This window comes from Lissotriton vulgaris, chromosome 5 (assembly GCF_964263255.1).
Source record: "Lissotriton vulgaris chromosome 5, aLisVul1.2, whole genome shotgun sequence".
In the NCBI taxonomy this organism is placed as follows: domain Eukaryota; kingdom Metazoa; phylum Chordata; class Amphibia; order Caudata; family Salamandridae; genus Lissotriton; species Lissotriton vulgaris.
The window spans coordinates 1,335,596,725-1,335,624,175 of NC_141693.1; the positions used below are offsets into that span (position 1 = coordinate 1,335,596,725).

At 47.0% G+C, this 27,451-nt stretch overlaps 1 protein-coding gene across 2 annotated transcripts in view; it reads left to right on the forward strand.

Moving 5' to 3' along the window:
* Window positions 1-27,451, forward strand: part of BRPF3 (bromodomain and PHD finger containing 3) — a 589,697-nt gene that overhangs the window by 300,262 nt on the left and 261,984 nt on the right. For both annotated transcript variants that reach the window (XM_086923268.1, XM_086923269.1), the window contains exon 5: window positions 12,892-13,020. In XM_086923268.1, coding sequence (XP_086779394.1) covers window positions 12,892-13,020 — 129 coding nt within the window. The remainder of the gene's footprint in view (window positions 1-12,891; window positions 13,021-27,451) is intronic.

Sequence of the window (27,451 nt, forward strand, 5' to 3'; positions counted from 1 at the left end):
CTCCCATAACTCCCTGGGATAAAAAGACAACCTGTAGATTATAGAAATCCCAGACTCTGTGAGAACAATTTCTTTCCGTATCCTGTTTGAAGTCCGAATAAACAGCCCTCTATTTAAAAACCACCACATTTAGTCGTGGTCTACTTCTCACTCACGTTACATGGACAGAAAGGTTATACACTGGCCCTCCCATGTGCCTGTGACACCAACATATCTGCCACTCCCATCTTCCCATGTGGTAGTGATTGCCAATGGGAATGTCTTACGAATCAGAATGCCGACACCTCTGGAGCCCGACGTAAACCCTGAGTGTGCAATCAAGGTGTATCCCAGTCTGTGTAATGCTTTGCATGAATTTCCAACAAGATGTGTCTCTTGAAGCAGGACCACGTCTGGTGCCTGCCTCTTGTGAAACTGAAGGACTACATTCTGTTTAATTTTATCCCCCAGCCCGTTAATGTTCCAACTCAGCACCTTTATTTCTCTACCCCCCATCATCTACCCGGTACAGTCGGCAAACCCCTGCAGTTCGTCTATAGAACCAAATTATTGATCTGATGCTACCAACAAACCAACCAACAAATAAACTAAACATTTCCCCGCAACATCCCCCCACCCCGCTGCCCTGCCCAATGGGCTCCAACCTCCCCACTGAAAAAGCAGAGTGCCTGTCGTTCCAAAAATTAAAGAAAGAAAAAATGCAGAAGGTTCGGCCCCACCTTCCCCACCCTCGATCCCTATCTGAACAACTGGATCCCCCCCGAGCCCCCCATCTCGGCACCTGGTCAATCCTACAGAGAGTCATTCGGCAGCCTGGAGGCTTCACAGTCACTGACATCCCCCAAACCTCAGTCAAACCAGGGGGCAAAAGATAATCCTATTCCTGTTCCGCCATCGCCTGCTCATCCATCCTGTCCGGTGTTTCTGGGCCATCTCGAGGAAGAGTGTCCATCCAGTCGGCCACTGTATCTGGGGTGTCAAAAAACCAGGCTCGCCCGTTGGCTTCCACTCGCAAACGTGCTGGGAACATCATGGCGATTTTCAGCCCCCTGTTTCTCTGTTTCTTCTTGACAGCCAAAGAGTTGCGGCGCTGCTTCTGGACCGCCTGAGTAAAAGCAGGGAAAAAGGAGAGGGCAGCATTCTCATATTGTAGGGGGCCCCCGGTCCTCGCCGCCTGCAGGATTGCGTCTCTGTCTCTAAAATTCAGGACTCTGGCGATCATGGGGCGTGGAGGGGCCCCAGGCTTCGGCCTCCCCCCGAGACTCTGTGGGCCCTTTCAATCGTGAAAAAGTTACTCAGGCCTTTAGGTTGGAGATACTTGAGGACGAGATTCTCCACAAATAAGTCCGAGACGGGGCCCTCCGACCTCCATATTCGTCCAGTTTGCATTCCGCCAGTTCGTGTGAGGATTGAAGAGCACGCATATCTTGTTGCAGTTGGGACACTTCATCTACCAAGCTGGCCGTCTTAATGTCAAGTGACTTGACCTTCTCGTTAACCCTGGTAAGGTCCACTCTTATTAAATTGACTTCAATAGACACTCTGTCCAGCTTGGAGTCCAAAGAAACCATCTGTTGTCCCAGGGTGGACTTAGTACTGTCTATTGCCGCCATGACATCTTGTAGTGTGATTTCCGCCACCGGATCCGGGGGCACCCCAGCGGAACCAGCCGAGGACCCCAAGCCAGAAGGCGAACCCTTCGTCGATGTATACTGGTCCAATTTATTAGATTGCACTGTCTTCGAGCCCTTCAGTCCCCTGTAAGAATGGCGCTCTCCCTCTGGCTTGGACGCCATCATCTGTGGCAATCACTAGACAAACTGGCCACCAGTCTGACCACTCAGAGCCGGAGATTGCGACACTGTAAGTAATCCGTCACTGCCTCCTCCCCGTCAGGGTCTCCAAGCAATCCCTTCACCAGTGGGGGACCTCTGTCATCAAATACTGACTGATTTAGTTGGCAGTCACTGGCTCCGAGACACCTCCCCTGCCATCACTCTTTCCCAGGGTCACCGCTAGTATCAGCTCCTAATAGTCTCATAGTCCCGCTTGGTCCCATTCACTAGTTGGCTGGCGACTGCTCACCGGGGGATAGTCCGGGTGGGGCCCACCATGCGGCCCCGATCCACACCCACCCCCGACAAGGCCAGGACCCTCCTGTTTGAAGGGGGGGCAGGAGCAACACAGTGCCACTGATACAATCTGCGGGGGGACACAGTGTGACCCCGATCTATATCCACCCTCAGCCAAGGCCAAGCAGCACTGCAACAGTCTCCTTGGGTATTTGGTGTTTCGCTGATTTCCAATCCTCCCCGATGTCACAATGCACAGTCCGGAAGGGGGGGCAGGGGTCCCACAGCACCGCTAGTGTTTTCCACGGTCGCCGTTGCCCTCAGTGCTCTCACCCCAGGGGACCCGACCGGGGACTTCCGGTGTGGGTCCCGGCTGTTGTTGGCTTCGGGAGCGGCCTACCCGCTACCCAAGCTCCCGGCTGTTGTTGGCTTCGGGAGCGGCTGACTCGCTACCCGAGCTCCTGGTTCCATCCCTGAAACAAGCCCAGAAACGAGACGGGTCTATCTCCGGCTCTATGTCACGCAGGATCTCCGGGGGCAGCTCCAAACAGTCCGCAAGGCCTCCGGTGTCGGTCCCGGGGCCCGGAGGTCAGGATAAGCCACAGGATGTCCTGTCCGGCCCTGCGGGCGGACTCAGCTGAGCCGAGAGCTCACGCGGCCATTTTCTGCAGGCGCTTAGCTCCTCCTCCCTGCTCTGCCCTTTTTAAGTGCTTCCTTGCGCGGCAGGAAGTTGTTGGAGGCACTTGTGCTGCAGGGACTGCTGGGATATGTGGTCCCCGATCCCATTCTATCTCCCTTCTCTCCCCCATGCTGCGGGAGCCTCAGGCCCTTTTTGAGCGCCTCCGGGCGCAGCAGGAAGTCGGTGGCGGTACTCGTGCCGCAGGGAATGCCGGGATATGTTGTTCCCTATCCTTTCTCTCTCCCCCTCTGCGGGAGCCTCGGCCCCTTTTTAAGCGCCTCCATGCGCTGCAGGAAGTCGTTGGCGGCCCTCACGCTGCATGGAATGCTGGGATATGTGGTCCCCGGTCCCGGTCTCTCTCCTTTCTCTCTCCTCTTCTGTGGGAGCCTCGAATAGGAATGGCAGTTTAATATGTTCTAAATAGTCTAGGATTTCATCGTCCATCTCCGAGGAGCAGGAGGCGTACAATTCCGAATAATATTGTTTGAACCTGTTCGCAATGTCTACCTCTTCGGTCAGCATTTCGCCCTGTTCCGATCGGATCTCAGTAATCAGAGTTTTACTGCGTTTAGCTTTCAAAATGTGTGCTAGCACAGATCCAGGCCTATCTCCCTCAACATAGGCACGCGCTGTGGCATATTTGCCCAGGTGTCTTACTTCACTGTCTGCCGCTTCCTGATAGTCAGCTAGCAAATCCTTCATTACTCCTGCGACTTCATCACATTCTCCAGCCGACTGACGCACTTCCAGCTCCCTTCACCTTTGCTCCAGGGTCGCCAACCTCTGACGTATGGAGCGAAGAACCCTTGAGTGATTAGCCATGGCCACCCCACGAATGTACACTTTGAAAGCCTCCCATACCGTTTGAAAGCGGTCTACCGATCCAATGTTAGTAGCGAAAAATGTATCTGTAGCATCTGCCAGCTCCACTTTGAAGAGAGGGTCTAGCAAATGAGTAAGGGGAAAACGGCATGTAAATGATTGTATTGTTTTCTTAGGTTTTGCCAGGACCAGCAAAAGTGGTGAGTGATCGGACAGAGTACGCAGTACAACCTGACAGGTACGGATGTGGGACATGAGAGAAGTCGAAGCCAACCAGTAGTCTATGCTAGTTTGTAGATTATAGAAGGCGGAATAGTGTGTGAAACCTCCATTATTCAGATGCAGCTCTCTCCATACATCTCTAAGGACCTTACTAATCATAACGCTTTCTATAGTTCTAGCTGCAGCAGCTGGTCTCCTCATCGGGCCTCCGGATCTATCTAATTCAGGGTTTCTAACCAAATTGAAGTCCCTGCCCCAGAGAGTTTGTGCTGTCGCACAACTGCTTATTGTGTTAGCCAATGTTGTAAAGAACTCTGGGCCGTAGACATTTACTATGATGAGATCCAATCCCCTACCCTGGCATTTGGAAATCACAAATCGACCTTCCACAGCCGCCAACAACTGGTATATCGTGTAATCAGATCTGGGGTTGACCCAGGTTAATACCCCTCGAGCGTGAGTTGTGAAGCCTGAGGCGTTGACATTACCCAAAAGTCCCCTGCTGCGCAGCATTGAACTATTTAGTGGAAGATGAGTCTCCTGGAGTAAGGCAATATCTATATTATGTCCTGTTAGATAATTCAGCACTTTACGTAATTTAGGATAATCGTTAAGTCCTCTAACGTTCCACAACAGTGCGCGGAGGGAATCAATTGCTCTCGGAGCAGTAGCTCTGCTAGTTGTTGCCATCTACATTTCAAATCTAGTAGTGCATTCTGACATATGTAGCGTGCATGTATTATATATACAGTGCAAAAACCGAACTAACATCTCTAACATCAAAAATATTACCCCTACCTTTCCTCCCCTCCCCCCTCCCACAGCAGACCACCCACAACTCGGTCGCGCAGCATCCCCTAAAACACCCACCCGGTCCCCCCTGCCTCCCGTGGGCAGAGGTCACTCTATGCGCAGTAAACTGTCAAATGAAGTCGTTATCTTGTTCCAACCTCCGCACGCCGACTTGTAGTTTAGCAGCCCCCACTATAGAGAACTCCGAGTCTGAGTAGACTGGAGCTATGTAACGTGATCTATCCTATTTCCCTGGCCAGTACCCTGTGGCCTGAAGGGAGGTCCCTGTACCGCTCGTTGTGACTGAGATAGTACCACTATTTCTAGAACCAGTCTAAGTTACGCTCTTCTGTTGCAGTCATCAGCATCTCAGTCGTATATATGTAGCAGTCCGCAGGGTACACGCTCGTCTGTGTAATATATGGAGTCCCAGCACACCCCAAAAAAGTGCCTCCAGCATAGTCTACCTGCTCTGTAGCAGTCAAGTAATTAGCAGTCCATTGGCTTTTCGCCCCCAACACTACTTCCTCCTCCCCACACCCGCCACACTCCCATAATACTTATCAGCTGAAAGTAAGTAAGTTAGTGTCAGTCTTGCTCCTCAAGCGATCCTCCAGCCTCTTCGTCCAGTAGGTGTTGTTCCGAGCTCTGTCGCTGTTCTCTGGACCAGCCTTTTAGTGCCTTCTGTAAGACCTTCGGGTCCGTAAAGCTGTGGGAGCGACCTTGTTTGTTCACCCATAGGTTAGCAGGATACAGCATGGCATAATCCAGGCCCAGGTCGCGCAGCTGCTTTTTCATGGGTACAAATTGTCTATGTGCCTTCTGCACTCCAGCAGTGAAATCCAGGAAAAGCGAAATGGTCGATCCTTCGTATACCAATGTTTGTTTTTCCCGCGCCAATCGCAAGGCGGCATCTCTGTCCCGGTAATTGAGCAGATTTGCTATGATTGGACGCGGCGGGGCACCCGGTGGCGGACGAGGTCCCAGGGAACGATGACCTCTCACCACCACAAACATATTGGAGAAGACACCTTCCCCCAGAAGGCTTACCAATAGCTTCTCTACAAAGTGTTCCATGTTACCAGTTGGTGTCGTCTCCAGAAGACCAGTAATTTGTAGATTGCAGCATCTCGAGCGAGCCTCCAAATCCTCTGTCTTGTCTTGCAGGACTTGTATGACCCTCCCAAGCTGTTTGTGGTCCGAGTCAACTGTAGTGTGCGCCTCTTCTACCTCCGTGAGTCTCCGCTCTGACATATCCAACCGCTCCGCATGCTTATCCAGACGTTCCACCATTCTGTCCATCCGGTATGAAAGGGCGTCCCATTTTTGTGCCTAGGGAGGTTATGCCATTCTGCAAACTTGTTTCCATCGATAGGAGCATACTCCGGATATCTGGGTCGTCCTCCGCAGGGGCTAGAGTCCTAGTGGCCTCCTCAGTCATGGCGTCGTGTGACTTAGTGCGTTTCTGCTCAAAAGTGAACTTGGGTTGCGTTCTATCCGTTCTGCCCATTATCCCATTATCTCGACTGGGTTAGTCTGTTTTGCTAGGGATGAGTTGCTGTTACCCCTAAGTCCTGACCAGGTAGAGGCCAGGCAGAGGCTATTAACTTTAGTTGTTCATAGCCCTGTTGTCGATGGTGATCAGGTAAGATGCCCCTTCTAGCTAGTTCGTTCAGTTGTTCTGGGGACTAGTTACCTCGTCTCCTGCTAGTCTTGTCGTCACTGACCTCCAGAATGCGAAAGTGCCAATACCCGTCCAGCCGTGCTGTGTTGCCTCCAGTCGCTCATCCGGACTCCGACTCCTCTCAGGAATTCGCCTCCAGTGCTACACTCCGCTCGCTCTCCACAGCACAGCTCTGACTCTGCGCTTCTTTATGCCAAGTCAGGCCTGGTATCTCTGTGACCGTAGTCTCTCTGTGAGTGTGAGCCCCTGTTCAGTGTTGCCTTAATACAGCCAGCATGGTACTCCTGTGCGGTGCTCCTGGGGACTCAATATTGCAGGATAGGAGCCACTCACCGGGGTGCAGATGTGCTCCACGCTGCGCACTTCACTCTGTTTGGTGCATTGTCAAGCCCCAGCTGCAGGCACCCCCTGCGCGCCTACTACAGACCGTTGGGATCCCAAGGCTAGTGCCACTTTGTAAAATGGCAGTTCCCCGTAGTGGCAAAGCCCTACCCGTCTCCTCAGCTTGAGGCTCCTTCAGTTGTTTCCCCAGGTCCTCTCTTCAGGAACTCCCAGAGCCTGTCGCAGCGTTCTGTTTCTGCTGCCTGGCCACAGACTACTCAGCCCTAGCGACCACTCATATGCTGGGGGTCACCGATCCGTCACCAGTGCTGGGTTTCATAGCGCCATTATCACTCTGTGCTGCATGTGCTTTGGCCCGGCGTGCTCCCCAGCATAGCTGGAGTCCCCTAGGTCCGATGTTTGTCGCTGGTGGAACGGGAACCCCAGAGTTGAGAGGTTCGGTCGGAACCAGCAATCGTTCGCGTCACGTACACTGACGCTGCTCCGCCCCCTGGGCTACTCGGGACGGGGATTACAGGCCTTGTTAAATCTCCGTATCGTGGGTGTGCTCCGGTGACTGAATTTGAGCCGGGAGAATGTTGAGCAGCAGCAGGCTGTCGGATATAGCCAGGATATTGTGTCAGCGTTACAGAGCCCGAGACCCAAGCAGCCATCTTGGTCGCGAGCTATCCCCCCCTGCAGTGTAGTTTGAAACTGGATTGGTAGTGCTGTAGAAGATTATTCTGCTGAGGCGTTCTTGTACCTCAGTAGTAACTGCATTTTTGATAATTTTTCCTACGAATTTATAGGGCTGAATTTGGTGAGGTATAAGGTTGGTTATATTAGTAGGGATACGATGTGTCCTGTGTTAAGTGCATCCAGAATTGCCCTTTTGACTGAGGGCGGAATTGATGATGCCGAAGAAGGGTGTGTTTGTATCTCCTTCAGCAAATTTGACCATTGAAGATGTTAAAATGTCATCATGTGTTGGCCTGGAGAGAGTTCTGGATGTTGGAGAGTTCAGTCTTTGGGATGGGTTAAACTCAGATCTTTTTTTACAGATATAGTGATGGAAGAAAAGTGAAAGACTATTCTTCCCCTGGTCTGGACAGACCATTACGCTATCATATTTAATATTATTACTGACAGAAAATCAATATCGAACACCGCTCCAATTTCCCTTATACCCACTAAAGCTTGGAAGAGTATGGAACCTGAACTACTCAAAGCACATCTAACTCTTACCCATCCGGAACCCTGCCCAGATCCTGATTTAGCAGCATCAAACTACTCTAAGTGGCTGAATAATGCATTTGATTTATTGGTGTGGAAAAAGACATTCTCGAAAAACCGCTGCTCCCCATCAGCCCCCTGGTTTTCTGAAATCCTGAGAGCACAGAAGAAAGTTTGCAGAAATCACGAAAGGCAGTGGCGTAAAAACTACAATAATCAAGAGAAAACTCGTTATAAAGAGTCGCTCAACAAATATAAACTGTTAATTGCTCAGGAGAAAAGCAAATATTACATCACTCAGATTGAGACCGCCCAAAACTCCAGTAAACAGCTTTATCAGGTAGTTGCTAAATTATCTGGACAAGTCTCAAACTGTAATCCAGCTCCTTCTCAGTCACTGTGCGACTCCCTTGCTGATTACTTCTTTGAAAAGGTTAACGACATCTATACCAATTGCTCATCTCAAACTCAAAGAGATAACCAGCCACTGAATCAAGAACCCCCGGAATGCGAACACTCTTTAGCAATATTCGAAAACACCACAACTGAGCAGATTTCAAACCTAATCACTATTATTAAATCTGGCTCTGCCATTGACCCCTGTCCCCCATCAATACTTAAGCCACTAGCTGACTTAGTTGCATCAACACTCTCTAACATCTGCAATGTAATGTTTGCATCTGGCACATACACAAAGATAAGGAAAAAAAACATTATTAAACCACTACTAAAAAAATCTAATCTAGGCATCAACGAACCTAAGAATTATAGACCAATAGCAAGTCTTCCTTTCTCTGCCAAAATTTTTGAAAAAGTGATTAACACCCAGCTCTCCAAATATATCGAAGATCACCAACTCTTGGATGATACTCAGTTTGGCTTTCGTAAAGGCCACGGCACAGAGACTGCGCTAATTAAAGCAGCAGAGGATTTAAGAATCATCCTCGATCAGGGAGGAACTGCTGTTCTTATATTGCTGGATCTTTCAGCAGCTTTTGACACGGTCGATCACACCATCTTGATCGACCGTGTCTCACATATGGGCATTTATCAGACAGCCAAAGTCTTACTATTCTCCTTTCTTACCGACAGTACTCAATCTGTAAACATTGGCCCCTTTAACTCCTCTCAATTGGCCCTCCCATGTGGTGTCCCCCAAGGATCATCCTTAAGTCCGACACTCTTTAATATCTATGTGTCGGTCTTAGCTAAAGTCATCAAATCACACGGGATGGGACTCACATCCTATGCGATGACACCCAATTGGTGCTCAATGTACACAATGACGGTGACATAGTAGCAGCTAAATTTCAGAAGGACATGCTTGCCATCAGTAGTTGGATGACCACAAACTGTCTCAAACTGAACTCTGAGAAAACAGAGGTTATGATACCAGTCACCAAGCTCAGAAACCTGGGTGTCATATTTAATGACAGGTTGTCCTTTGTACCCCACGCAAATACTGTGGTATCATCATCATTCTACAAGCTACGAATAATATAAAAAAACTACTGCCATACCTACCCTAAATGCAGGGAAAACATTGGTTAGCACTTTAGTAATGTCTACCATCGACTACTGTAATGCTCTTCTTATGAATGCTCAAAATAAAGTCATTAGCAAACTTCAACTTGTTCAAAACTCCTCAGCCAGAATGCTATCTGGAACCCCAAAACAAAAATCTCTCTCTGACGTTATTCAACGTTATCATTGGCTTCCTGTGAGAAACCGCATAAAGTTTAAGGCTCTGTGTATTGCTTATAAGGCATCTCGCAAATCTTGACCTCTCTTCCTCGACAATGCTTTAGAAGCCTATGCTCCCTCTAGAGACCTCCGGTCCTCTACGGCTAATCTCCTCATGGTCCCCCGCACAAGAACGGTTTCCTGGGGAGATAGGCGTTTTACCGTGGCCACGGCAAAACTCTGGAACACCCTCCCAGCTGAGATTAGATCCAGCCAGTCTCTATTGGTCTTTAGAAGAAAGACAAAAACCTGGTTATTTAACCAGTAGCTCCCTGCTATATAGCACAAGTCCATGGTCCTTCAGCGCCGAGACACCCATGGGTATTTGCACGATTTATAAATCTTAAAATAAATGAATAAATAAAGAGTGGACATTGTTGTTGTCTTTTCAGTTTTGGAGTGGGTTATTTTGATGTGTTGCATGATTTCCAGAGTGATGATTGTGTAGAAGGAGTCCTTCATCGATTTAGTATGGTAGTCTAGTATGTTGAAGTCTCCATCCAATGTAGGGTCTTAGGAGGCTGACATGTTTAGTTCTGAAATTTCGGCTTACATTTCTAGGCTCTGTGGTGGTCTCTAGAACAGATAAACAGGAGGCAGACAAGGTTGCTGTGAAAGTGAAGTGGCAGGTGAGAAGTTCAAATGACTTGGGTGCTTTAATTCTTGGTCTGCTGAAGCCAGGTACACTTATATATGACAGTGAGTCCCGTCTTATTTAGTGCGGGTGGTGTATATGTTGGGTGCTGCGGCCTGTAGGGATAAGAAAGTCTAGAATGTTTGTGGCTAGGAGTGTGAACCAGTGTCTGAGATATATTTCTAACCATATGTAGCTACACTCCATCACTTCCAGAGCAGAATGTAGCCTTCACAGAGCTGCACACTGGCGCAAGGGAGCACTGTTATGAAATGTTTTCAGAGCCAGTGTGGCACCCGTCGAATATTGTAAGGGTGAGGAATGTGCTTTAAGATAGTATATCTCCAGAAAGAGCATTACAATCAATCAATCAATCAATCAAGACATCTATACCGCGCACTACTCACCCGGAGGGTCTCAAGGCGCATGGGGGGGGGGGGTCTGCTACTGCTCGAACAGCCAGGTCTTGAGCTTCTTCCTGAAGGAGAGGTGGTCTTGGGTCAGGCGCAGGTCGGTCGGGAGGGAGTTCCAGGTCTTGGTGGCCAGGTAGGAGAAGAACCTTCCTCCTGTTGTCGCTCTTCGGATGCGGGGGACGGCGGCGAGGGCGTGACTGGTCGATCGGAGATGGCGTTTTGGAGCGTAGAAGTTGACGCGGCTGTTGAGGTAACTCGGGCCTTGATCGTGTAGGGCTTTGTGTGCGTGGGTGAGGAGACGGAAGGTGATTCTCTTGTTGACGGGGAGCCAGTGCAGGTCTCTCAGATGTCCGGAGATGTGGCTGCGTTGGAGGATGTCGAGGATGAGTCTGGCTGAGGCGTTCTGGATCCGCTGGAGTCTTTTCTGGAGCTTGGTGGTGGTTCCGGCGTAGAGGGCGTTGCCGTAGTCCAGTCGGCTGGTGACGAGGGCCTGGGTGACCGTCTTCCTGGTCTCGGTGGGGATCCACCGGAAGATCTTACGTAGCATGCGCAGGATATTGAAGCAGGACGAGGAGACGGCGTTGACTTGTCTGGTCATGGAGAGGGAGGAGTCTAGGATGAAGCCCAGGTTGCGTGCGTGGTCAGTCGGTTTGGGTGCGGTGCCCAGGGCGGGGGGCCACCAGGAGTCGTCCCAGGCGGAGGGCGAGGAGCCCAGGATGAGGACTTCCGTCTTGTCTGAGTTCAGTTTCAGGCGGCTGGTCGTCATCCACTCGGCTACGTCTTTCATCCCTTCGTGTAGGTTGGCTCTGGCGGCGGCAGGGTCGTTGGTCCGGGAGAGGATCAGCTGGGTGTCGTCGGCGTAGGAGATAATGTTGAGGTTGTGTTGGCGTGCGATGGCCGCAAGGGGGCTCATGTAGACGTTGAAGAGGGTGGGGCTGAGCGAGGATCCTTGGGGGACGCCACAGATGACTTCGGTGGCCTCTGACTTGAACGGTGGTAGGCGAACTCTCTGTGTCCTTCTGTCGAGGAAGGAGATGATCCATTCCAGTTCCTTCTCCTGGATTCCGACGTTGCTGAGGCGCTGCACTAGAGTGCGGTGGCAGACAGTGTCGAATGCTGCGGAGAGGTCTAGGAGGATGAGGGCCGCTATTTCTCCGTTGTCGAGCAGGGTTCGGATGTCATCGGTGGCAGCGATGAGGGCGGTCTCGGTGCTGTGGTTGGCTCGGAGGCCAGACTGCGAGGGGTCGAGGGATCCGTTCGTCTCTAGGAAGGTGGCCAGCTGTTTGTTGACAGTCTTCTCGATGACTTTGGCTGGAAACGGGAGAAGCGAGATGGAAACGGGAGGAGCGAGATTACCAAAGGTAAGTAACCTGTTCTTCAGCTCCTTATCAATTATGCAACTGATCACACAGGTTTAGATTGGTCCAAACAGCCAAACAGTAGGTGAACCATTTTATGTTGTTATCAAAAAGTGAATAAGTCAGTTTTTGGTAGGCCAAAAGCTCACACAATAAAGGGAAAAAGAGGCTACCACAATCCAGCAAAATGTTATGATTGAAGGCATTTGTAAGACATCTACCCAGAGACCTACGTATGGTTACCACGTCGGTAATTTGCAGAGCAAATACCTATGTGGGTCAGATCTCCTATGAAGTCTCTCTTATTAACAAATTTCCCTATTATTGTTTATGATCTTGTTGTTTTCTTCCTCTCCCCTTTTTCGAGGAATGGCTTGTTACTCAATATAGTTTTATGACTATTAATTTATAACCCATGAAGGAGGGAGATTTACTTTTAATCCTAGCTCCTTGGACATTTATATTGAAGTCCTAAACAACCCAGTTTTCTCTCCAGAAGAAACATAAGGATGAGGTCATGGTATTAAGGTCCCATGAAAGTGAAATTAAGTCGCTGCTATAGTGGGGCATGATGGGGTAGAGGTGCTGCTGATGTACTTAAAGGATCAATCACAGATTTCTGTATTGTTTAGGCTGATGTCTAGCTAGCTCTATTACCATCGCTTTCATTTATTTCTTTGTCAAAAGTGCAAGGAAGATAATAATAATTACTTAGTTTTTTGCTAGTGACATTTTAAGAATAGTTGCCTTCTTTTGTTCAATATTTTTTTTAAAAAAGTGCAGTTTCGTTAATGTAGCTCTTATGCAAGTGTTAATGATATATTTTATACCAACACTGACTTTTTACATATAAGTTGAAATCTAGATAACAAGTGACTAATTTTCTATCTTTATTTACCCTTTCACTGTTCTATTCAGGTGAAGGTGCAGCAGGCTGCTTTGGAACTCCAGCTAACTCCATTTAATGTGCTGTTGCGTACAACATTGGATTTACTGCAGGAGAAGGATCCGGCCCGCATTTTTGCAGATCCTGTCAACCTGAAAGAGGTGAGTAGCCTTGCCTGCAGAGTATGGCCTCTTTTCTGTATTAAGCCATTTTGGGGTGTGTTTGTGGGAACCATCCTACTACTAGAGTACTAAACATGGACTTTTGTTTTACTCACATTTACATTGGGTGCTGAATATGAGCTTGTGCACTGTGATTGATTACTCTTGAGTGAATTAATTGTTGAGGGAGGTTTTGAAGAGACAAATGGCTATCGCAGCCTTTGAAAGAAGATGATCTTTCTTCTCCAGTGTATGTGATGTTATTTGAAATGTATCTTCCTGTCTGTTTCTGATTTGTAGTGGTTATGTTTGGGAGGAAGTTCAAGGCTATATTTCCCTATTTCCCATAGCCTTCTATTTCCCCCGGTCAGGTTGAGTTTTTCACCTACTTGTGCGTAAATCGAATGAAAACATCTCTTATTAGATTGCACAGCCATTCCTATTTGTAGTGTGTTCCCTTCTATTCTTGTGGATAGAGCAGCGGTAGTTACGGGATTGTCTAGTATGTGGCATGGCAGAAATATATTCTCTAACACTAACAGCCCACATTTGGTGAGCGCATTTAGGAATATAAAGGTGTTGTTTATAGCTTGAAGAACTTTTCAGTGATAATGGATGGGTGTGAGTGAGATAAATGTTAAAAGAAGCTAATTGGCCATCTTAGTTTCTCTTTTTCTTCCTGCCTTCACATGACCCTCACTTGTTTTCAGGCATATGTGTGCACAAAATGTTTCTTTAAGATAATGGTTAGGCCTGGGCGTAGTTCACGGAGTTCCGCTACACAGAACTCTGCAATGTGACAAAAAAACTCAGTTGAGTTCCGCAAGTGGCAAAGTGCAGTGCGAACTGCGGTTCACACGGTATTCCTGCCGCTCGGGTAGATTTTCTACCAGAGTGGGAGCTTGCTCTCGCCAATTCACCATTGGCGATCATGAGCAGGGTACTTACAATTGGTGATTGCGAGTGGAGAAAAAACTACAAAAACTCCACGAACAGAGCGTAGTTCACCGCCCAGGGTTAGTAAGGGTGACTATTTTTATTCCCTGTCAAATTCGGTTACAGTAGCATCCATGGTGATTGAATTTACAGATCTTATTTTTTCCGATGAATAATATTTTGCTGGTAGATTACAAGTTTTCAAGTTTGTTCTCTATGTCTTTCTTTTTATATGTCATTCCAGTTTTTTATTTTTTACTTTGGGACGCTTGGGACACTATATTTCAATTCCGGCAGTTTTCTTAACTAGATGATGATGGTCACAGGTGAACACCATGAATGAGTCCATTAATCTGATAAGAAACATGAAATAAAGTAATATAAACATTACCAAGTACTCAAACTAGCACGTTATAGAAAGCTGCATATTACTAATAGTTTTCATTCAGTGAGAAAAGCCCAGTTAGAAACATACAATTATTTTACTGGACATAGTGAATGTATTTCTAATTAGTTGATTCCAGTTCACCCCTGAGCCGGCAAATAAGAGAACATCGCTAATGAAATTGAATTCAGCTTATGTAAAGTTTAGCTTTACTAGTCTAGTAATTTCTAATACAGTCCTATTGACAACCACAATATGTGCAACAGATATTTTGTATCTAGGCTTCCAGGCCAACTTTAGATCATGTAAAGAGTGCGAAACAGGATAGGTGGTACTAGGAGTACAATTATCTTAATAGCTGCTGTGTTAACGAGGCAGGTATGAATATCAATCTGTTAGATTGTTTTTTTCTGCCTTTGGGTTCGGACGTGTGCGCCTCTGCTCTGGTTCGATACAGTTGTCAGGCTCTTCTCGGATACAGTCGGTATTGTTTTCGATCGCTGTTCGATCACTGCTTTTCTCCTTATACTATCAATGTCGAATTTGTCTTTCCACCACGGCCCCCTTAGGCTTTTGCACTTGTGGGTGGATTTTCTCTTCAAGGTTCACTCCAACGGACGTCCAATTGGTGATCGAAGGACACCTTTCGATTTTTTTCCTTTTTGTCACGACAAATTTCCACGCACTGACCTACACCTAGTGTGTAACGGGCGTATCTCCTGAACACGAGGAAGCAACCTGTGAGGCCTGCGGGTCTTTTTAAGATTGAAAAAAAAATGCCGAGAGAAGGATGTCCACTCCGAGCTCCGTGTTAATCACAGAGAAGATGCGGCAAGACTGATGCGATCCACAGCGACGCACCGCCGCTCGGCCCACCTTGTTTAGAAACGTTACAAGACGGGGATTTGGATATTGTTCGCCCGCACGGCCTGTATAGAGACATTCCAATGGCTACATAATTTCCCGCCAAACACAGAATCTGCAAGATTAAAGTGATCTTGAGCGACGGCCCATTTGATTAGACAAGATTACGTTTGGAGTTAGCCCTCACGGGCATATAGATATCACCTCATGGACACACGGGGCTGATCTGGATACAGTCCTGTCCCTTGCTCGCTCTGAGCATATACTGTAGTGCACCCTTGTTGTTTACCCTGTCCTGATGAAGACCCCGATGTAAGGCTTTTAATACGCCTACCATTGTAGCGTGGGGTCGAAACGTCGACGGCTACCTCATTATCTTCCTTCAGTTGACACGCCCTCATTAATTTGAATACCTCTGTGTCAACAGAAATTATTTAAAGCATTGGGGAGATGTTATGATCCCCTATTTCGGCTCAGGGATCTGAAGCCTTGAAAATGTATTGTATTTTGAATTAATTTCGATAAAAATAAGTTGTCACCAACTTTACTTCCTCACTGTCCTTCTCCTTCACAGCATCACGCTATCCCACTCCCTTTTCTTTTTCTGGGGCACTCTATGTACCAAATTATATGGTTTATTCATTGTGATCAATTGACAGTGATTTTGTATTTTTACCACTTTGAATTTTTGTAATAAATAAGCAAATTTATATACTTCTACAGGGACCCTTCTTTTATACACCGAGAGAATGATGGGCTCGGAGACTACAAATGTTTCAACAGGGCGTCGATTATACGCAGGAGTTCTTTGGTTTGGAAGATCCAGAACTCGAGGTAGAGGCATATCCATCGGCTGCACATGAATGCAACATCTCCCAGAGGAACATAAAAGCAGGGCATACCAGATTACATCGGAGGGCCAAGTCGTATCTAACACAACTATACCTTGTGCACTTGACGCAACTGATACAGCTGCTAGAGGCATTAATTCAATCCTCTTTCTAAGGTGACATGCCTGGTAATGTGGATCAGGTTTTAAACCTGAAGTTCTACAGTACTTGTTAGTCCTCCCCTTTGACAGTAAATGTCTTTTTGGGTCGCAGAGTGATACCCTTTGAGAAAAGATAAAAAAAGATAATGAGACGGCAAAAGTGAGGGTAGCATTGCAAACACCAGCACAACGTGGCTCCTTTTGCCGCTCATCCTATTGTGGACGGTCCAGAACAACCTTCCCTGAGGCATCCACCTCTAATAATAAGACACACACTCAGACATACTCCCCAAAATGATACTATAGGGGTTCATATAAGGAAACAGTTCTTAAGGTGGAGGAGGTTTTACCAAACCTTCCACCTCCACCACCAAGACTTGATTTGCCCACCATTCCACCCCGATTACACTGCACCTGTCGGGTGAAGACCCAAACAATGGGTGTAGGATATTATCAAACATGATTATTGCCTGAAGCTCACTTCCACACCTCCAAACATTCCACCTCTTACCTGCAGACTGTCAACAGACCATCAAGAACTCCTCAAAAAAAGTTATTCAAGCTCTTTTACAAAAGGGAGCAATAGAACTTGTGCCATCATACCAACAAGGCATGTGTCTATTCACTTTACTTCCTTATCCCCAAAAGGACTGGCCTTGAATTCTAATCTTCCACCTCAGACCCCTAAACAATACATTCTATCAGAGCACTTCTACATGGTCACTCTTCATGCTGTCATCCCGCTTCTACAACTAGGCAACTTCATTGCCACACTGGACTTAAAGGACGCCTAATTCCACATTCCAATTCGCCCAGCAGATCGTCAGTACCTTGCATTTTTAGCTCAATGTGCTTCGATTCGGGGTCACCACAGCCCCCAGGGTGTCACCTCAGCTATCTCATCTTTTTTAAACTATCTGGAGTTATGCTCTCCAACACAATATATACCTCTTAGCAGAGGACGTACCGGGGATGGGCAACGACTTTGCGGATCTCCTCAGGAGGAGACAACCAAGTCCACGAGTGGGAGCTTAACCCACAAGGCCTCCACCCATTCGTCCAGCAATAGGGTCACCCAGACATAGACCTATTCACCACAGCAGACAACGCCAAATGCCCAAACTTCGCCTCCAGGTTCCCACAGTCCAAGGGCAACACACTATAGATGAGGTGGTCAGGGATATTTTCTTACACTTTTCCACCTCTCCCACTGCCTCCGTTTGTGATTCTCAATCTTCGATAGACGTCTCTGGCACTTGTTCTGTTGGCTCCCACATGTGCCAGACAACCGTGGTTCACCACACTACTAGACCTCTCAGTATTTCGCCGGGAGGTTTCTCTCAATCTTGCAACCTGGCTCCTGAGGTCTTAGAATTTGGATTCTTAAATCTCCCTCAACAGAATATGGATATTCTTCAAGAAGATCCACTACCAGAGCCGGATGTGTGGCAAAGTGGAAGCGCTTTGTTCACTGTTGTCACTCAAAGGATTTAACACCTTAACAGCAAAGCGTCAAAGCGCCAAGACATTGTCTCTTACCTTCTGCATTTACAAACTCTTGGATAGCCTACACTTCCATAAGACTACACCTAACAGCATTCACAGCATATCCCCAAAACAGGAAACAAACTATATTCAGGATTCCTGTCATTAATGCTTTCTAGAGGGCCCCAATAGAGTTATCCTGCGTAGGGTTCCTCCAACACCAGCTTGAACCTCAATGTTGTATTAAAAAGGTAAATGGGTCCCGCATTTGAACTTTTGTACTCATGCCGTCTCCAGTTTCCAGCCCAGAAAGTTAATTTTCTCATTGCAGTCCCTTCACTCAGACGTGTCCGTGAGCTTCAGGCATTAACTGTAGGAGAATAATTCTTCCAACTTCATATGGACAAATTGGTACAACATACCAACCCTAATTTCCTACCAAAAGTGATCTCACAGTTGCACTGGACAGGTGTGTGGAGGAAGAGGAGTTGGAGGCAAATAACCTCCCCACTGCTTATAATATAGATACTCTTCTCTGCTCAAAATGTCCATGTCTTTTTATGTCCCCTGAAGAGGATATCCCTCTTCTTTCAGGTCCTCACTTTGATGAGGTGTGTGTATTTGTGGCACTTGTCCATAAAGCAATCTGGGCATTGGAGTTGTTGATTCCGTCTGCCGACCCCAAATTCAGCATGCTTGTGGAAATCCTCAGCTATCCTCCTCAGTTCCAGAACCTCTTCTACCTTTTAACAAGCTCTCCTAAAACACGGGCTGGCTGCCTGGAAAAAGTCCTTTTGGGCTAGGCACTTTACAAGTAAATTGCTTGGTGCATTATGCCCACTTCGGCTGAACCAAAATTCATGTTGACCCAACCATCTGCAGGGAATTTGGTGGTTCAAGCATCTTTAGCAAAACTGAACCCCACGCTTTAACTAGGACATCACCAGATCATGGTGTCAAGTCATAATGACTTGATTCCATGGAACACAAAGTTTTACTTCAGGCAGTTTTACTTTGTGCACTGCTAAAGCCTTGTGTCTCTAAGGACGATACATTCACATCCGGTGCAAACTGGCAAAGGTAACTTTAATAAGCCTCCCCGAATATGTAAAAGGTCTGTTTTCCGAGTTGGTAAGATGGTCAACGGCCTTCATGCCACAATGCAAATTCTCGCACTGTGGCCTGTTCTCTGGTTCTAGTTTTTACTCCACACAGGAGGGATGCGTAGAAGCTCTTAAATGCATTTACTGGGGGTGTTCTGTCTCCGCTAAAGGATATACCTTTTGATATGAGGAGACTCTTTGGTGGGTTCCTCCACCCAATATCCTCTTTGATTTGCCTCAGTCACTCATTTTCCTGTTAATAAAGAACCTTCACAATGATTCACTGGGTGATCCTGCTTATTCACAAGGGGTATGTCCTCCCCGTTCAATCTCAGAATCATGCTCCTTCTGCCAGAAAGTGCAGTTTATCCAATGACTTTATCTTGGAGGTAGAACTTCTTGCTTTCCTGTAAAAATGGACCATTGAGGAGGGTGCAATGGACTCAAACCCATTTTGGGCCTGAAGTCCCAGAACCTCTTTGTTCACCATGACAAAATCAAAACAATATTTCTGAGTTAGGGTATTGTTGAGCACAAATGCTTAGGATTAGATGGTGTATTTGGAACTCCATGACACCTATTTCCATCCCTCAACCCTCAAATCTCACAGGCATAACATCCACCTCATGGTTGGGGTCCCAACAGTGGCAATTTTAGTATCTACCCTATAGTCATATGACTGTTTTTCCAAGTCTCCATTGAAGTGCTGGCTTTGGCGGCCTCACTCATGAAATCACACGCCTATGTATTTGTATACTTTCACAGTCAGCAGCTGCAGGCAGAGTTTTGCTGCATTTTTGTTTGAGCACCTTGAGCGCACCATGACCCTGCATCATCAGCGGAACTCCCACTTTGTTCCGACGCAGAGAATAGCATTAATTAGAATTGTTCTGTACATCGTCTGCATGATCTAATGTTGTTTTCTTTCTTGTAAACATATTTTTATTGGATTTTCAAGGTACATAATAGGGGATTGCAGGCAGTAAACATGTGAAACATCGGATATATCCATGGTAAGTTTGTGAAAAACTGGAACCCATGCATAACATTGAAACCCCACAAAATAGATTAAGTTGGGATATATTCGACCACCAGTAACAATTTAATAGTGTCTGATCAATTCAGGGACCGGAATCCTATGAGGGAGCAATTCTATACAAGGTCTGTGTTCGATAGAGGCGGTAAATCAATACCACAATAATTCGCCCATCTGGACCATATTTTCCTGTGTTTCTGGGGGCACCCCGAGCCTGAAAGACTGCTATCTCTGCCCCCATGCAACAGTCTAGGGTCTTCTTCCAACCACCAATTGTCGGGGGGATGTATTCTTCCACTGCTGTGCGATGTCACTTTTGGCCAGGGTGAGGGCCAGGAAGAGTAAGTGCTCTTTATATTTGTTCCCACCAATCCTGTCAGTATACTATGTGATAAAAATAGTCTTGGGTCAAATGGAAGGTTCCATGATACGACATGATCTAAGCAGGACTGGCCAGGGCTTCTGTCCAGTCATCATCCGTCATGTCTGATAAATCTCTTAACCATCCCACCCGTGTCTTATGGAAAGTAGTCTTGTATATCTGACGTATTTTGTGTGCCCCGATGTCCCCCGCAAGCAATCTCCCTTCAAGGAGGTGAAATTCAGGCAGAGTTTCAAGCGAGTGCAGTAGGGGGTTGAGTGCGTGTCACAGTTGGAGATACTTATTAAACTGTGTCTTGTGCAATTGAAACTCTGTCTGCAGCTGTTGGAAAGATGTGAGTGTAGTTCCCTGCATGACATCTCCCAATGTAGATATACCCAGTAGATCCCACTTCTGGAACCCCTCCAGCACCGTAACAGTGCGCAGATATGTGCCGTGCCATAGAGGCGTCATACCTGTTATGCGGCCTTGCCAGCCCATATGTCGAACCACAAATCTCCATATTTGAATCACTGCCCTGCCGGCAGCTGGCATAAAATCTACGTTTGTGTGGTTGTATAGGAGCTGGAGAAAGGGGTTATGCTCCATTGCCCTAGGCTCCAGTGTATATGCCGGATCCGAGGGTGAGTTGTGCCACCATTCGTTAACAACAAGCAAGTGGGATGCTGCATAATAAGCATAGACGTCCGCAGCCGCGATGCTGCCGCAGTTTGAGGACTGCGTGCAGGTGCTCAGTGCTAACCTAGTCGCCCCTCCATTCCACAAGAATTTATTGTGGATGGCGTTAATTTGTGAGAACCAAACGTGTGGTATGTCATAAGGAAAGTTCTGAACCCTATATAGAATATGAGATAGAGAGACCATTTTAAAAATCGCCGACCGCCCATACAATGATAGCGGAAGGTAAGACCAAATCGCCATCTCGTCCCGCAGGCCGGCCATGAGGGGGGTGATGTTACGGGCCCACGAGATTTTCGGGCTGGGTGAGGCAAAAATATTATCACAACAGAAAACACCTGGGGGTCAAAAATAAGAGGTGGATCATAAAGCCAATGCAACACAAAAGACACCAGTGAGTGAGCTTCGATAGTGACCTGGTTGGTCGGTAAACTCGCCCTTAGACCCTACTCTAATTGTTTGTTGTGTATGAGGCAAAAATACCCAGATATTTGAAGCCTGCAGTTGCATGTGACAGCTGTGCTGTCCAGGTGTTGTGGGCCTGGTCCCTGCACACTGGGAAAATAACTGATTTGGTGGGATTAGTATGGAGGCCAGATGTTTCTCCAAATACTCATAGAATTTGCAGGATACAAGGGCCTAAGAACCAAGGGTCTGTCATGAAGAACAGCATATCGTCGTCATAAAGTGCGATACGATTAGCGCAAGACCTCGACCACTCAAATCCCCGGATCACGGGGTTACTCCGTACCCATGCCGCCAGGGGCTCCACTGCTAGGGTGAAGAATAACGGTGACAAGGGGCAGCCTTGTCTTGTACCTTGGCCGATCGTAAAAGGGGCCGACCTGTGACCCGCCACCCTGACTGCGGCGGTTAGATCTGTATATAGCAATCGTACATAGGCCTGAAAGCACGGGCCAAAATTCCCTGCTTCTAAGAGTGGGAATAAACATGTCCAATTGAGAGAATCAAAAGCTTTTTCAATATCAGTGAGCAGAGTCGTCGCAGGGTGACTTAGCTCCTGGGCCTTTGCCAGAGCATTATGGACCCGCCGTATGTTGTCTGGTGGAGCAATGTGGCATAAAGCCGGATTGGTCAGGATGAATCAAGTCCTAGATGCATGCACGAAGGCAGTCAGCTAGGACTTACCCAGAAGCTTGGGTTCAAAATTTATGAGAGAAATGGGGCGATATGACGATGAGTCTTCTGGTGGGAGTCCGGGTTATAAAAACAGAACGATCTCTGCATGTCGCCCCAGTCCAAGGGCCACACTTGTCCGTCGTATGCCTCATCTAATGTCACCCGGAGATGTAGGCCAAGAGCACCCATGTGTGACTTAAGGAATTCAGCGGGAAACCCACTGGGTACAGGATCTGATATTTTAGTTTTTAAATCTGATCTTCATTTTTCCGTTTTTTATTTAATCTTTTGGGCTTGACTCCTTCCTGTTTGTATTGCATGCCAGATGGCTGATAATATCCCATCAGTGGTGTCTCTGGAGTGAGTGGCTTCAGCATCAAAGGTGTCTCTCCACTTGTGTATTTCTTTCACTTGTTCTGTCGGGTTTGTATAGTAGATGTGCCCCTCGAATTTCAGAGTCGAGCATTCCTTCAGTGCAGCGCATTCATAGCTGCAGTTGTTACAGGCATGCTTTTGTTGGGTTGGTGCTTTCATCTGAGGGAGATGTCAGTTCAAGGCCCTTAGTGCCCATGTGATCACTAAATGCAAATCTGTGGGCTGGAGTTGTGAGCCATTCGCCATATTCTGAAGACATTTTTTCCCCTCCATCTTGGGTTGTCTTGTGCATACCCTTTTGGACAACATTACTGCCATCCCGTATATCAGCTGGTTGGGCATAGTGGGTTCATTCACTCTGTGCTAGAAGGATTTCTGCCTGTGACTTTGGACACTTCCACTGGTTATCTTTTGAGTGACAGCAAATCTTGCAAGCATGAAGGCAAATACTGTGAGTAGTCTATCTCACAAATGGGAATGCTAACCTAATGTGACCATGTTCTCACAGCTAGGGCTTCCCTTCATCAACCTCTTGGCAAAGGATCTGTACCGATAATGCCCTATCCGTAGCTTATGTGGCTGCAGATACACATGCTGTGCACACTCCTGCCTTCTAGTGTTCAACTGGGACTTTAAGAAGTTGTTTTTTCAAGAGAGTCTTTTTATTGTTGGTGTGACGTCGAGTCTCCACTTCCTCGAGGGAAAGTGTATGTCCAATGCTCCTTTGTTAGATTCATAATTTCCATCCTCAAGTTCAAACAGATTGCATTGGAGCACTGTGCAGCTTCGACGCCTAGGCAGTCTACGGATGTCTAACAGCTTGGGGACCGCATCTACTCCTCGGATACGAGTACTACGAATAATCGGCGACTAGTGAAGCCGAGTTCTTCAGACGATGCAAAATTTCTACAGTTGACTTCTCAAAATTGCCTTCAAGGATCCATCGAGAATGTTGAGCTCCAGGTGATGAAGTGAAAAAAAGACAGGCTCTTCCATAAATGCTCTCAATGTGGGGCTAAATAAGCTTACTCAGACACACACTAAGCCTGTAATCTCTACGTGTTGCCTGAACACATGGAACTGGACTACGCAGCCTGTTCAAAAACAAAAAGACACTTGATGAGATGAGACCCACCATTAGCCCTTAATAGGGAGATGTCAGTTTAAGCAGAATTTTCACAAGAAGAAGAGGAACAACAACTTCAATCCTCCGGAGACGAAGGAGGTGGTGATGCAACAGAAGGTGCCATTGTTGCCAGTCCACACCATTTTCAAAGTCTCTCCAAAGGCTACAACAGTTATTAAATGATTTCAAATGTTTTGGTGACAAGCGTGGTCTGGAGCTCAATAACTTAAAAACAAAGTATATGGTATTTTCAAAAGGCACCACGACGATAATCAAGAGATGCATGTACGTTGAGGGCCACACTATTGAATTAGTCCCTGTACTTGATTATTTGGGGATTCGGGTAACTCCAAATTTGTTTTGGACCCCCCCAATATAGAGACAACACGTGTCCCTAATTCAGCAGACTGCCCATATAACTAAGATCCATAGAAGTACAATGTCTAGGGAAGTGGCCTCAGCGTTAGCAATATTTAACACAAAAATCCTAGGAGCGATGTGTGGTGCAGAAATTTGTGGGAGTGGAAATACTTATTGTCTCTTTGTGACTGAACATCGTTTTGTAAGATCACTCCTCAACCTGCCAGTTAGATCCCATTGACCCCTATCCTTTGACTTGGCCCAAAGAAAAATTGTACTGTAAGCACTTACTGTTCTGGCACAACCTGTGAACGACTGTTGATCTTGCTCCCTATCGAGTTGTTGTCAGGGACCTTATGATACAAACCAGGATAAGTAAAATGCAATGGTTTCATTCCCTTAGTGAACTATTGAGGGAATTGGGGCTGGAGGAATATTTGATAAATCCGGAGGAGTTGAATACGATTTCAAATAGTAGGGTAAAGGCCACTTCTCTTCCAGGGGATATTCATCAATAGTCATAAGCACTGAAAAGTCACGGCCACGTGAGGGGACCCCGGAGCAATAGCCAATAATATGCATATATCTACATATATATATATATATATATATATATATATATATATATATATATATATATATATATATATATATATATATATATAGATATATAGATATATAGATATATATATATATATATATATACACATACATACATACATCCCATATTTATAGATAATATGCATAAACTTGTACATTAGCAGCCTGAAAACATTACTAGGCTCAGAACTGGCCTCATTGCATTTAAATCTTTTACATTTGAAAAAATAAAGACATACAAGTCATAATATACATATGATATATATAAAGAAAACTGCCCTGAGTTTGCTTTGAAACACACAACCTTTATTTTCAAAGGTAAAAAGGCAAGATCATAGAGGCAGATTAGCCTAGAAAGGCTGCATAGAAAACAATTGGAAAATTGGTGCCCTGACTTTAAGACCTCAAGGAACCCCCAGTCTCCCATCATGCACCACAGGTGACAGGTCAGTTCTTTTTTCCGGCTCCTTCTGTAAGGATCCTGGAGCATTGAGCTCGCCAGTTAGTGATTTTATATCACTTGTTTCTGTTTTTTTAGTTTCACTCGACGTCTTTAGTACTTAGCTTACTAATACTACTATTTTTTCTGACTTTTGGCTATTTTTTCCTGTCAAAATGCCGGCCTTATTTAATAAGTGCCCGGCCTGTGGAAAAAACATGGCTAAGTCAGACCCTCACTCGGTCTGTATTGCTTGTCTACCTTCATCTCACAAGCCAGACCAGTGTTACCACTGCAGCAAGTTTTCTAAAAGAACCCTTAGGGAAAGGGAGAAGATTAAGCTGCACTCCATGCAGGAGAGAGGAAAAGAAACAGTCAGTGGGTGAGAATAACATCCCACAAGGAAGCCCTCCTCTCAATCAAGGTTGGAGCGCAAAGAAAAAGGTGAGAAAAGGAGACATCGGTCTCATACCCCGTCGAGGGACAGATCGGCATCAAAAATACCTTTGTGCTCTGAGTCGGTGTCGAAATCGACATCGAGACGTCCTTCGCCGTCGAGACAAAATGAGAAGACCCATAAGACATCAACGTGTAGGCGGTCCAAGTCTGGCTTGCCTATGATGTCAAGAGGCCGGGGCTCGACGTCAACACATCAACGTCGAAGCCCGCCGCCGAGAGGGACCGTGGCAACGTCAAGATTGCCTCAGACGTCGAGAGGTCCAACTTGCATCGACGTCGAGCCAAACACCTAGGGCTTCGATGCCGGATAGACACAAGCATTCAACGTCAAGACACATGATTTCGACACATTCGTCGCCGAGGAGGTCGACGTTGAGAAGGTCACCGTCTAGGAGACAGACGTTGAGATCTCAAGACACCCCCTGTGTCTAGGAGAAGATCTAGGTCAACGTCGAGGAGGTTGACGTCTAGGAAATCACACTCAAATCATGGGTCTCTGCCTTCAAAGAGACCTAGGACGGCGTTGAGAGATTGTTCGATGCGAGACGCCCAGGTGGTGACAGCAAGGAGGGCTTCTTCATCCCCAGGACTTCAGATAGTGCAAGTCACTCCTGAAGTGTCTCCAGCCCCGCCAACTAATATCTCGCCGATTTGGCTAGGGGACATAAGAAAGTGGAAGATACGCAGGATTACAAGACTTCCACATTCCCCTACAAGATCCAGATCACCTTCTGAAAGACATGAGCGACATGCCACTCTACAAAGATCCCCATCTTTATGAAGGAAGTTATGGCGTTCTCCTAGGAGTGGGCATCAAGATCTCAACACCGCTCTCCTAGAAGACGGAGCCATAGATCTTCTTCATGGATTAGACTCCAAGGCTGATTATTCTCCTACTCTGTCTTCCTCTCCTCCGAGTAGAATATCGCCCATTGATGATATCCTGACCTTTAATGAGGTTCTCTGTCGAGGGGCTGCGAAACTTCACATTGAAATGCATGTCTTCACCACTAAGACATCAGTCATTTTTGAAACACTACACCAAAGGTCTTCCTGTAGACCATTGCTTCCCCTAGTGCCTGGCTTGCTGGAGCCTGCTCAGCAAAAATTCCTTACTCCAGCATCGGTGGGGGCAGCCCCATCTCGAATCACTAAAAAGTATAAGGCTCCTAAGAACGACCCCTTCTTTCTGTGGGCTGACCCTCCACCTGACTCCGTTATTGTTTCAGCGGCACTTAAGAATCAGACAGGGGCAGCATTGTCTGCGGTACCCCAGATAGAGACAGTAAGGCCATGTATTCTGTCGCCAAGAGAATGTGTACTACCTCAGCCTCTTACATGAAGGTAGCCAGCGCCTCGGCCTTACTGGGTCGGTATGACGTTCTCTGTAGGACACTCTTTCACGCTTCACTGAGAAGCTCCCAAAAGAAGACCAGCAAGATTTCCTGGAAATCCTGCATGAAGATGGCTTGGTAGCCAATCAAGTTATTAGTGCAGCGACTGAGGCTTCTGATCTCGCGGCCCACGGTTACGCACATGTGCCCATCGCTCTGCCTGGCTAAGATTGACAGGTTTGAAGCCAGAGGCGCAACGTCGCATTCTCAATCCCCCTTCAATGGCACATTGCTCGTCGGCTCTCATGCTGATGATGAAATGTCCAGGATGAAGACCGAACTGAACACGGTAAAGGCGGTTGGGCTCGAGAGGAGGAAGACTTGACGCGTCTGTACCGCCCTTACGATCGACGACAATACCAGCAGAGGGTTCAAACCCCTCAGTGGTCCTCCCAGCAAAATCAAGGAAGATCACAATCCTACCACCGTCATCCTGGTAGAGGAAGAGGAGGGAACTCCAGACAGTCTACGCCTGCTGCCAAGCAACAACAGAAGCAGTGAGTGCTTGCTTCCCCTAACTCCGTTACCCACTCCGGTGGGGGGGAATGGTCCGTTTCTACCTGGAAGAGTGGACCAAAATCACACTAGACAAGTGGGTGCTGAATATGTTAAGAATGGGTATTCCATCAGGTTTAAATCCCATCCACCTTCTATTCCTCCTCAAAAGACTGTCATCCA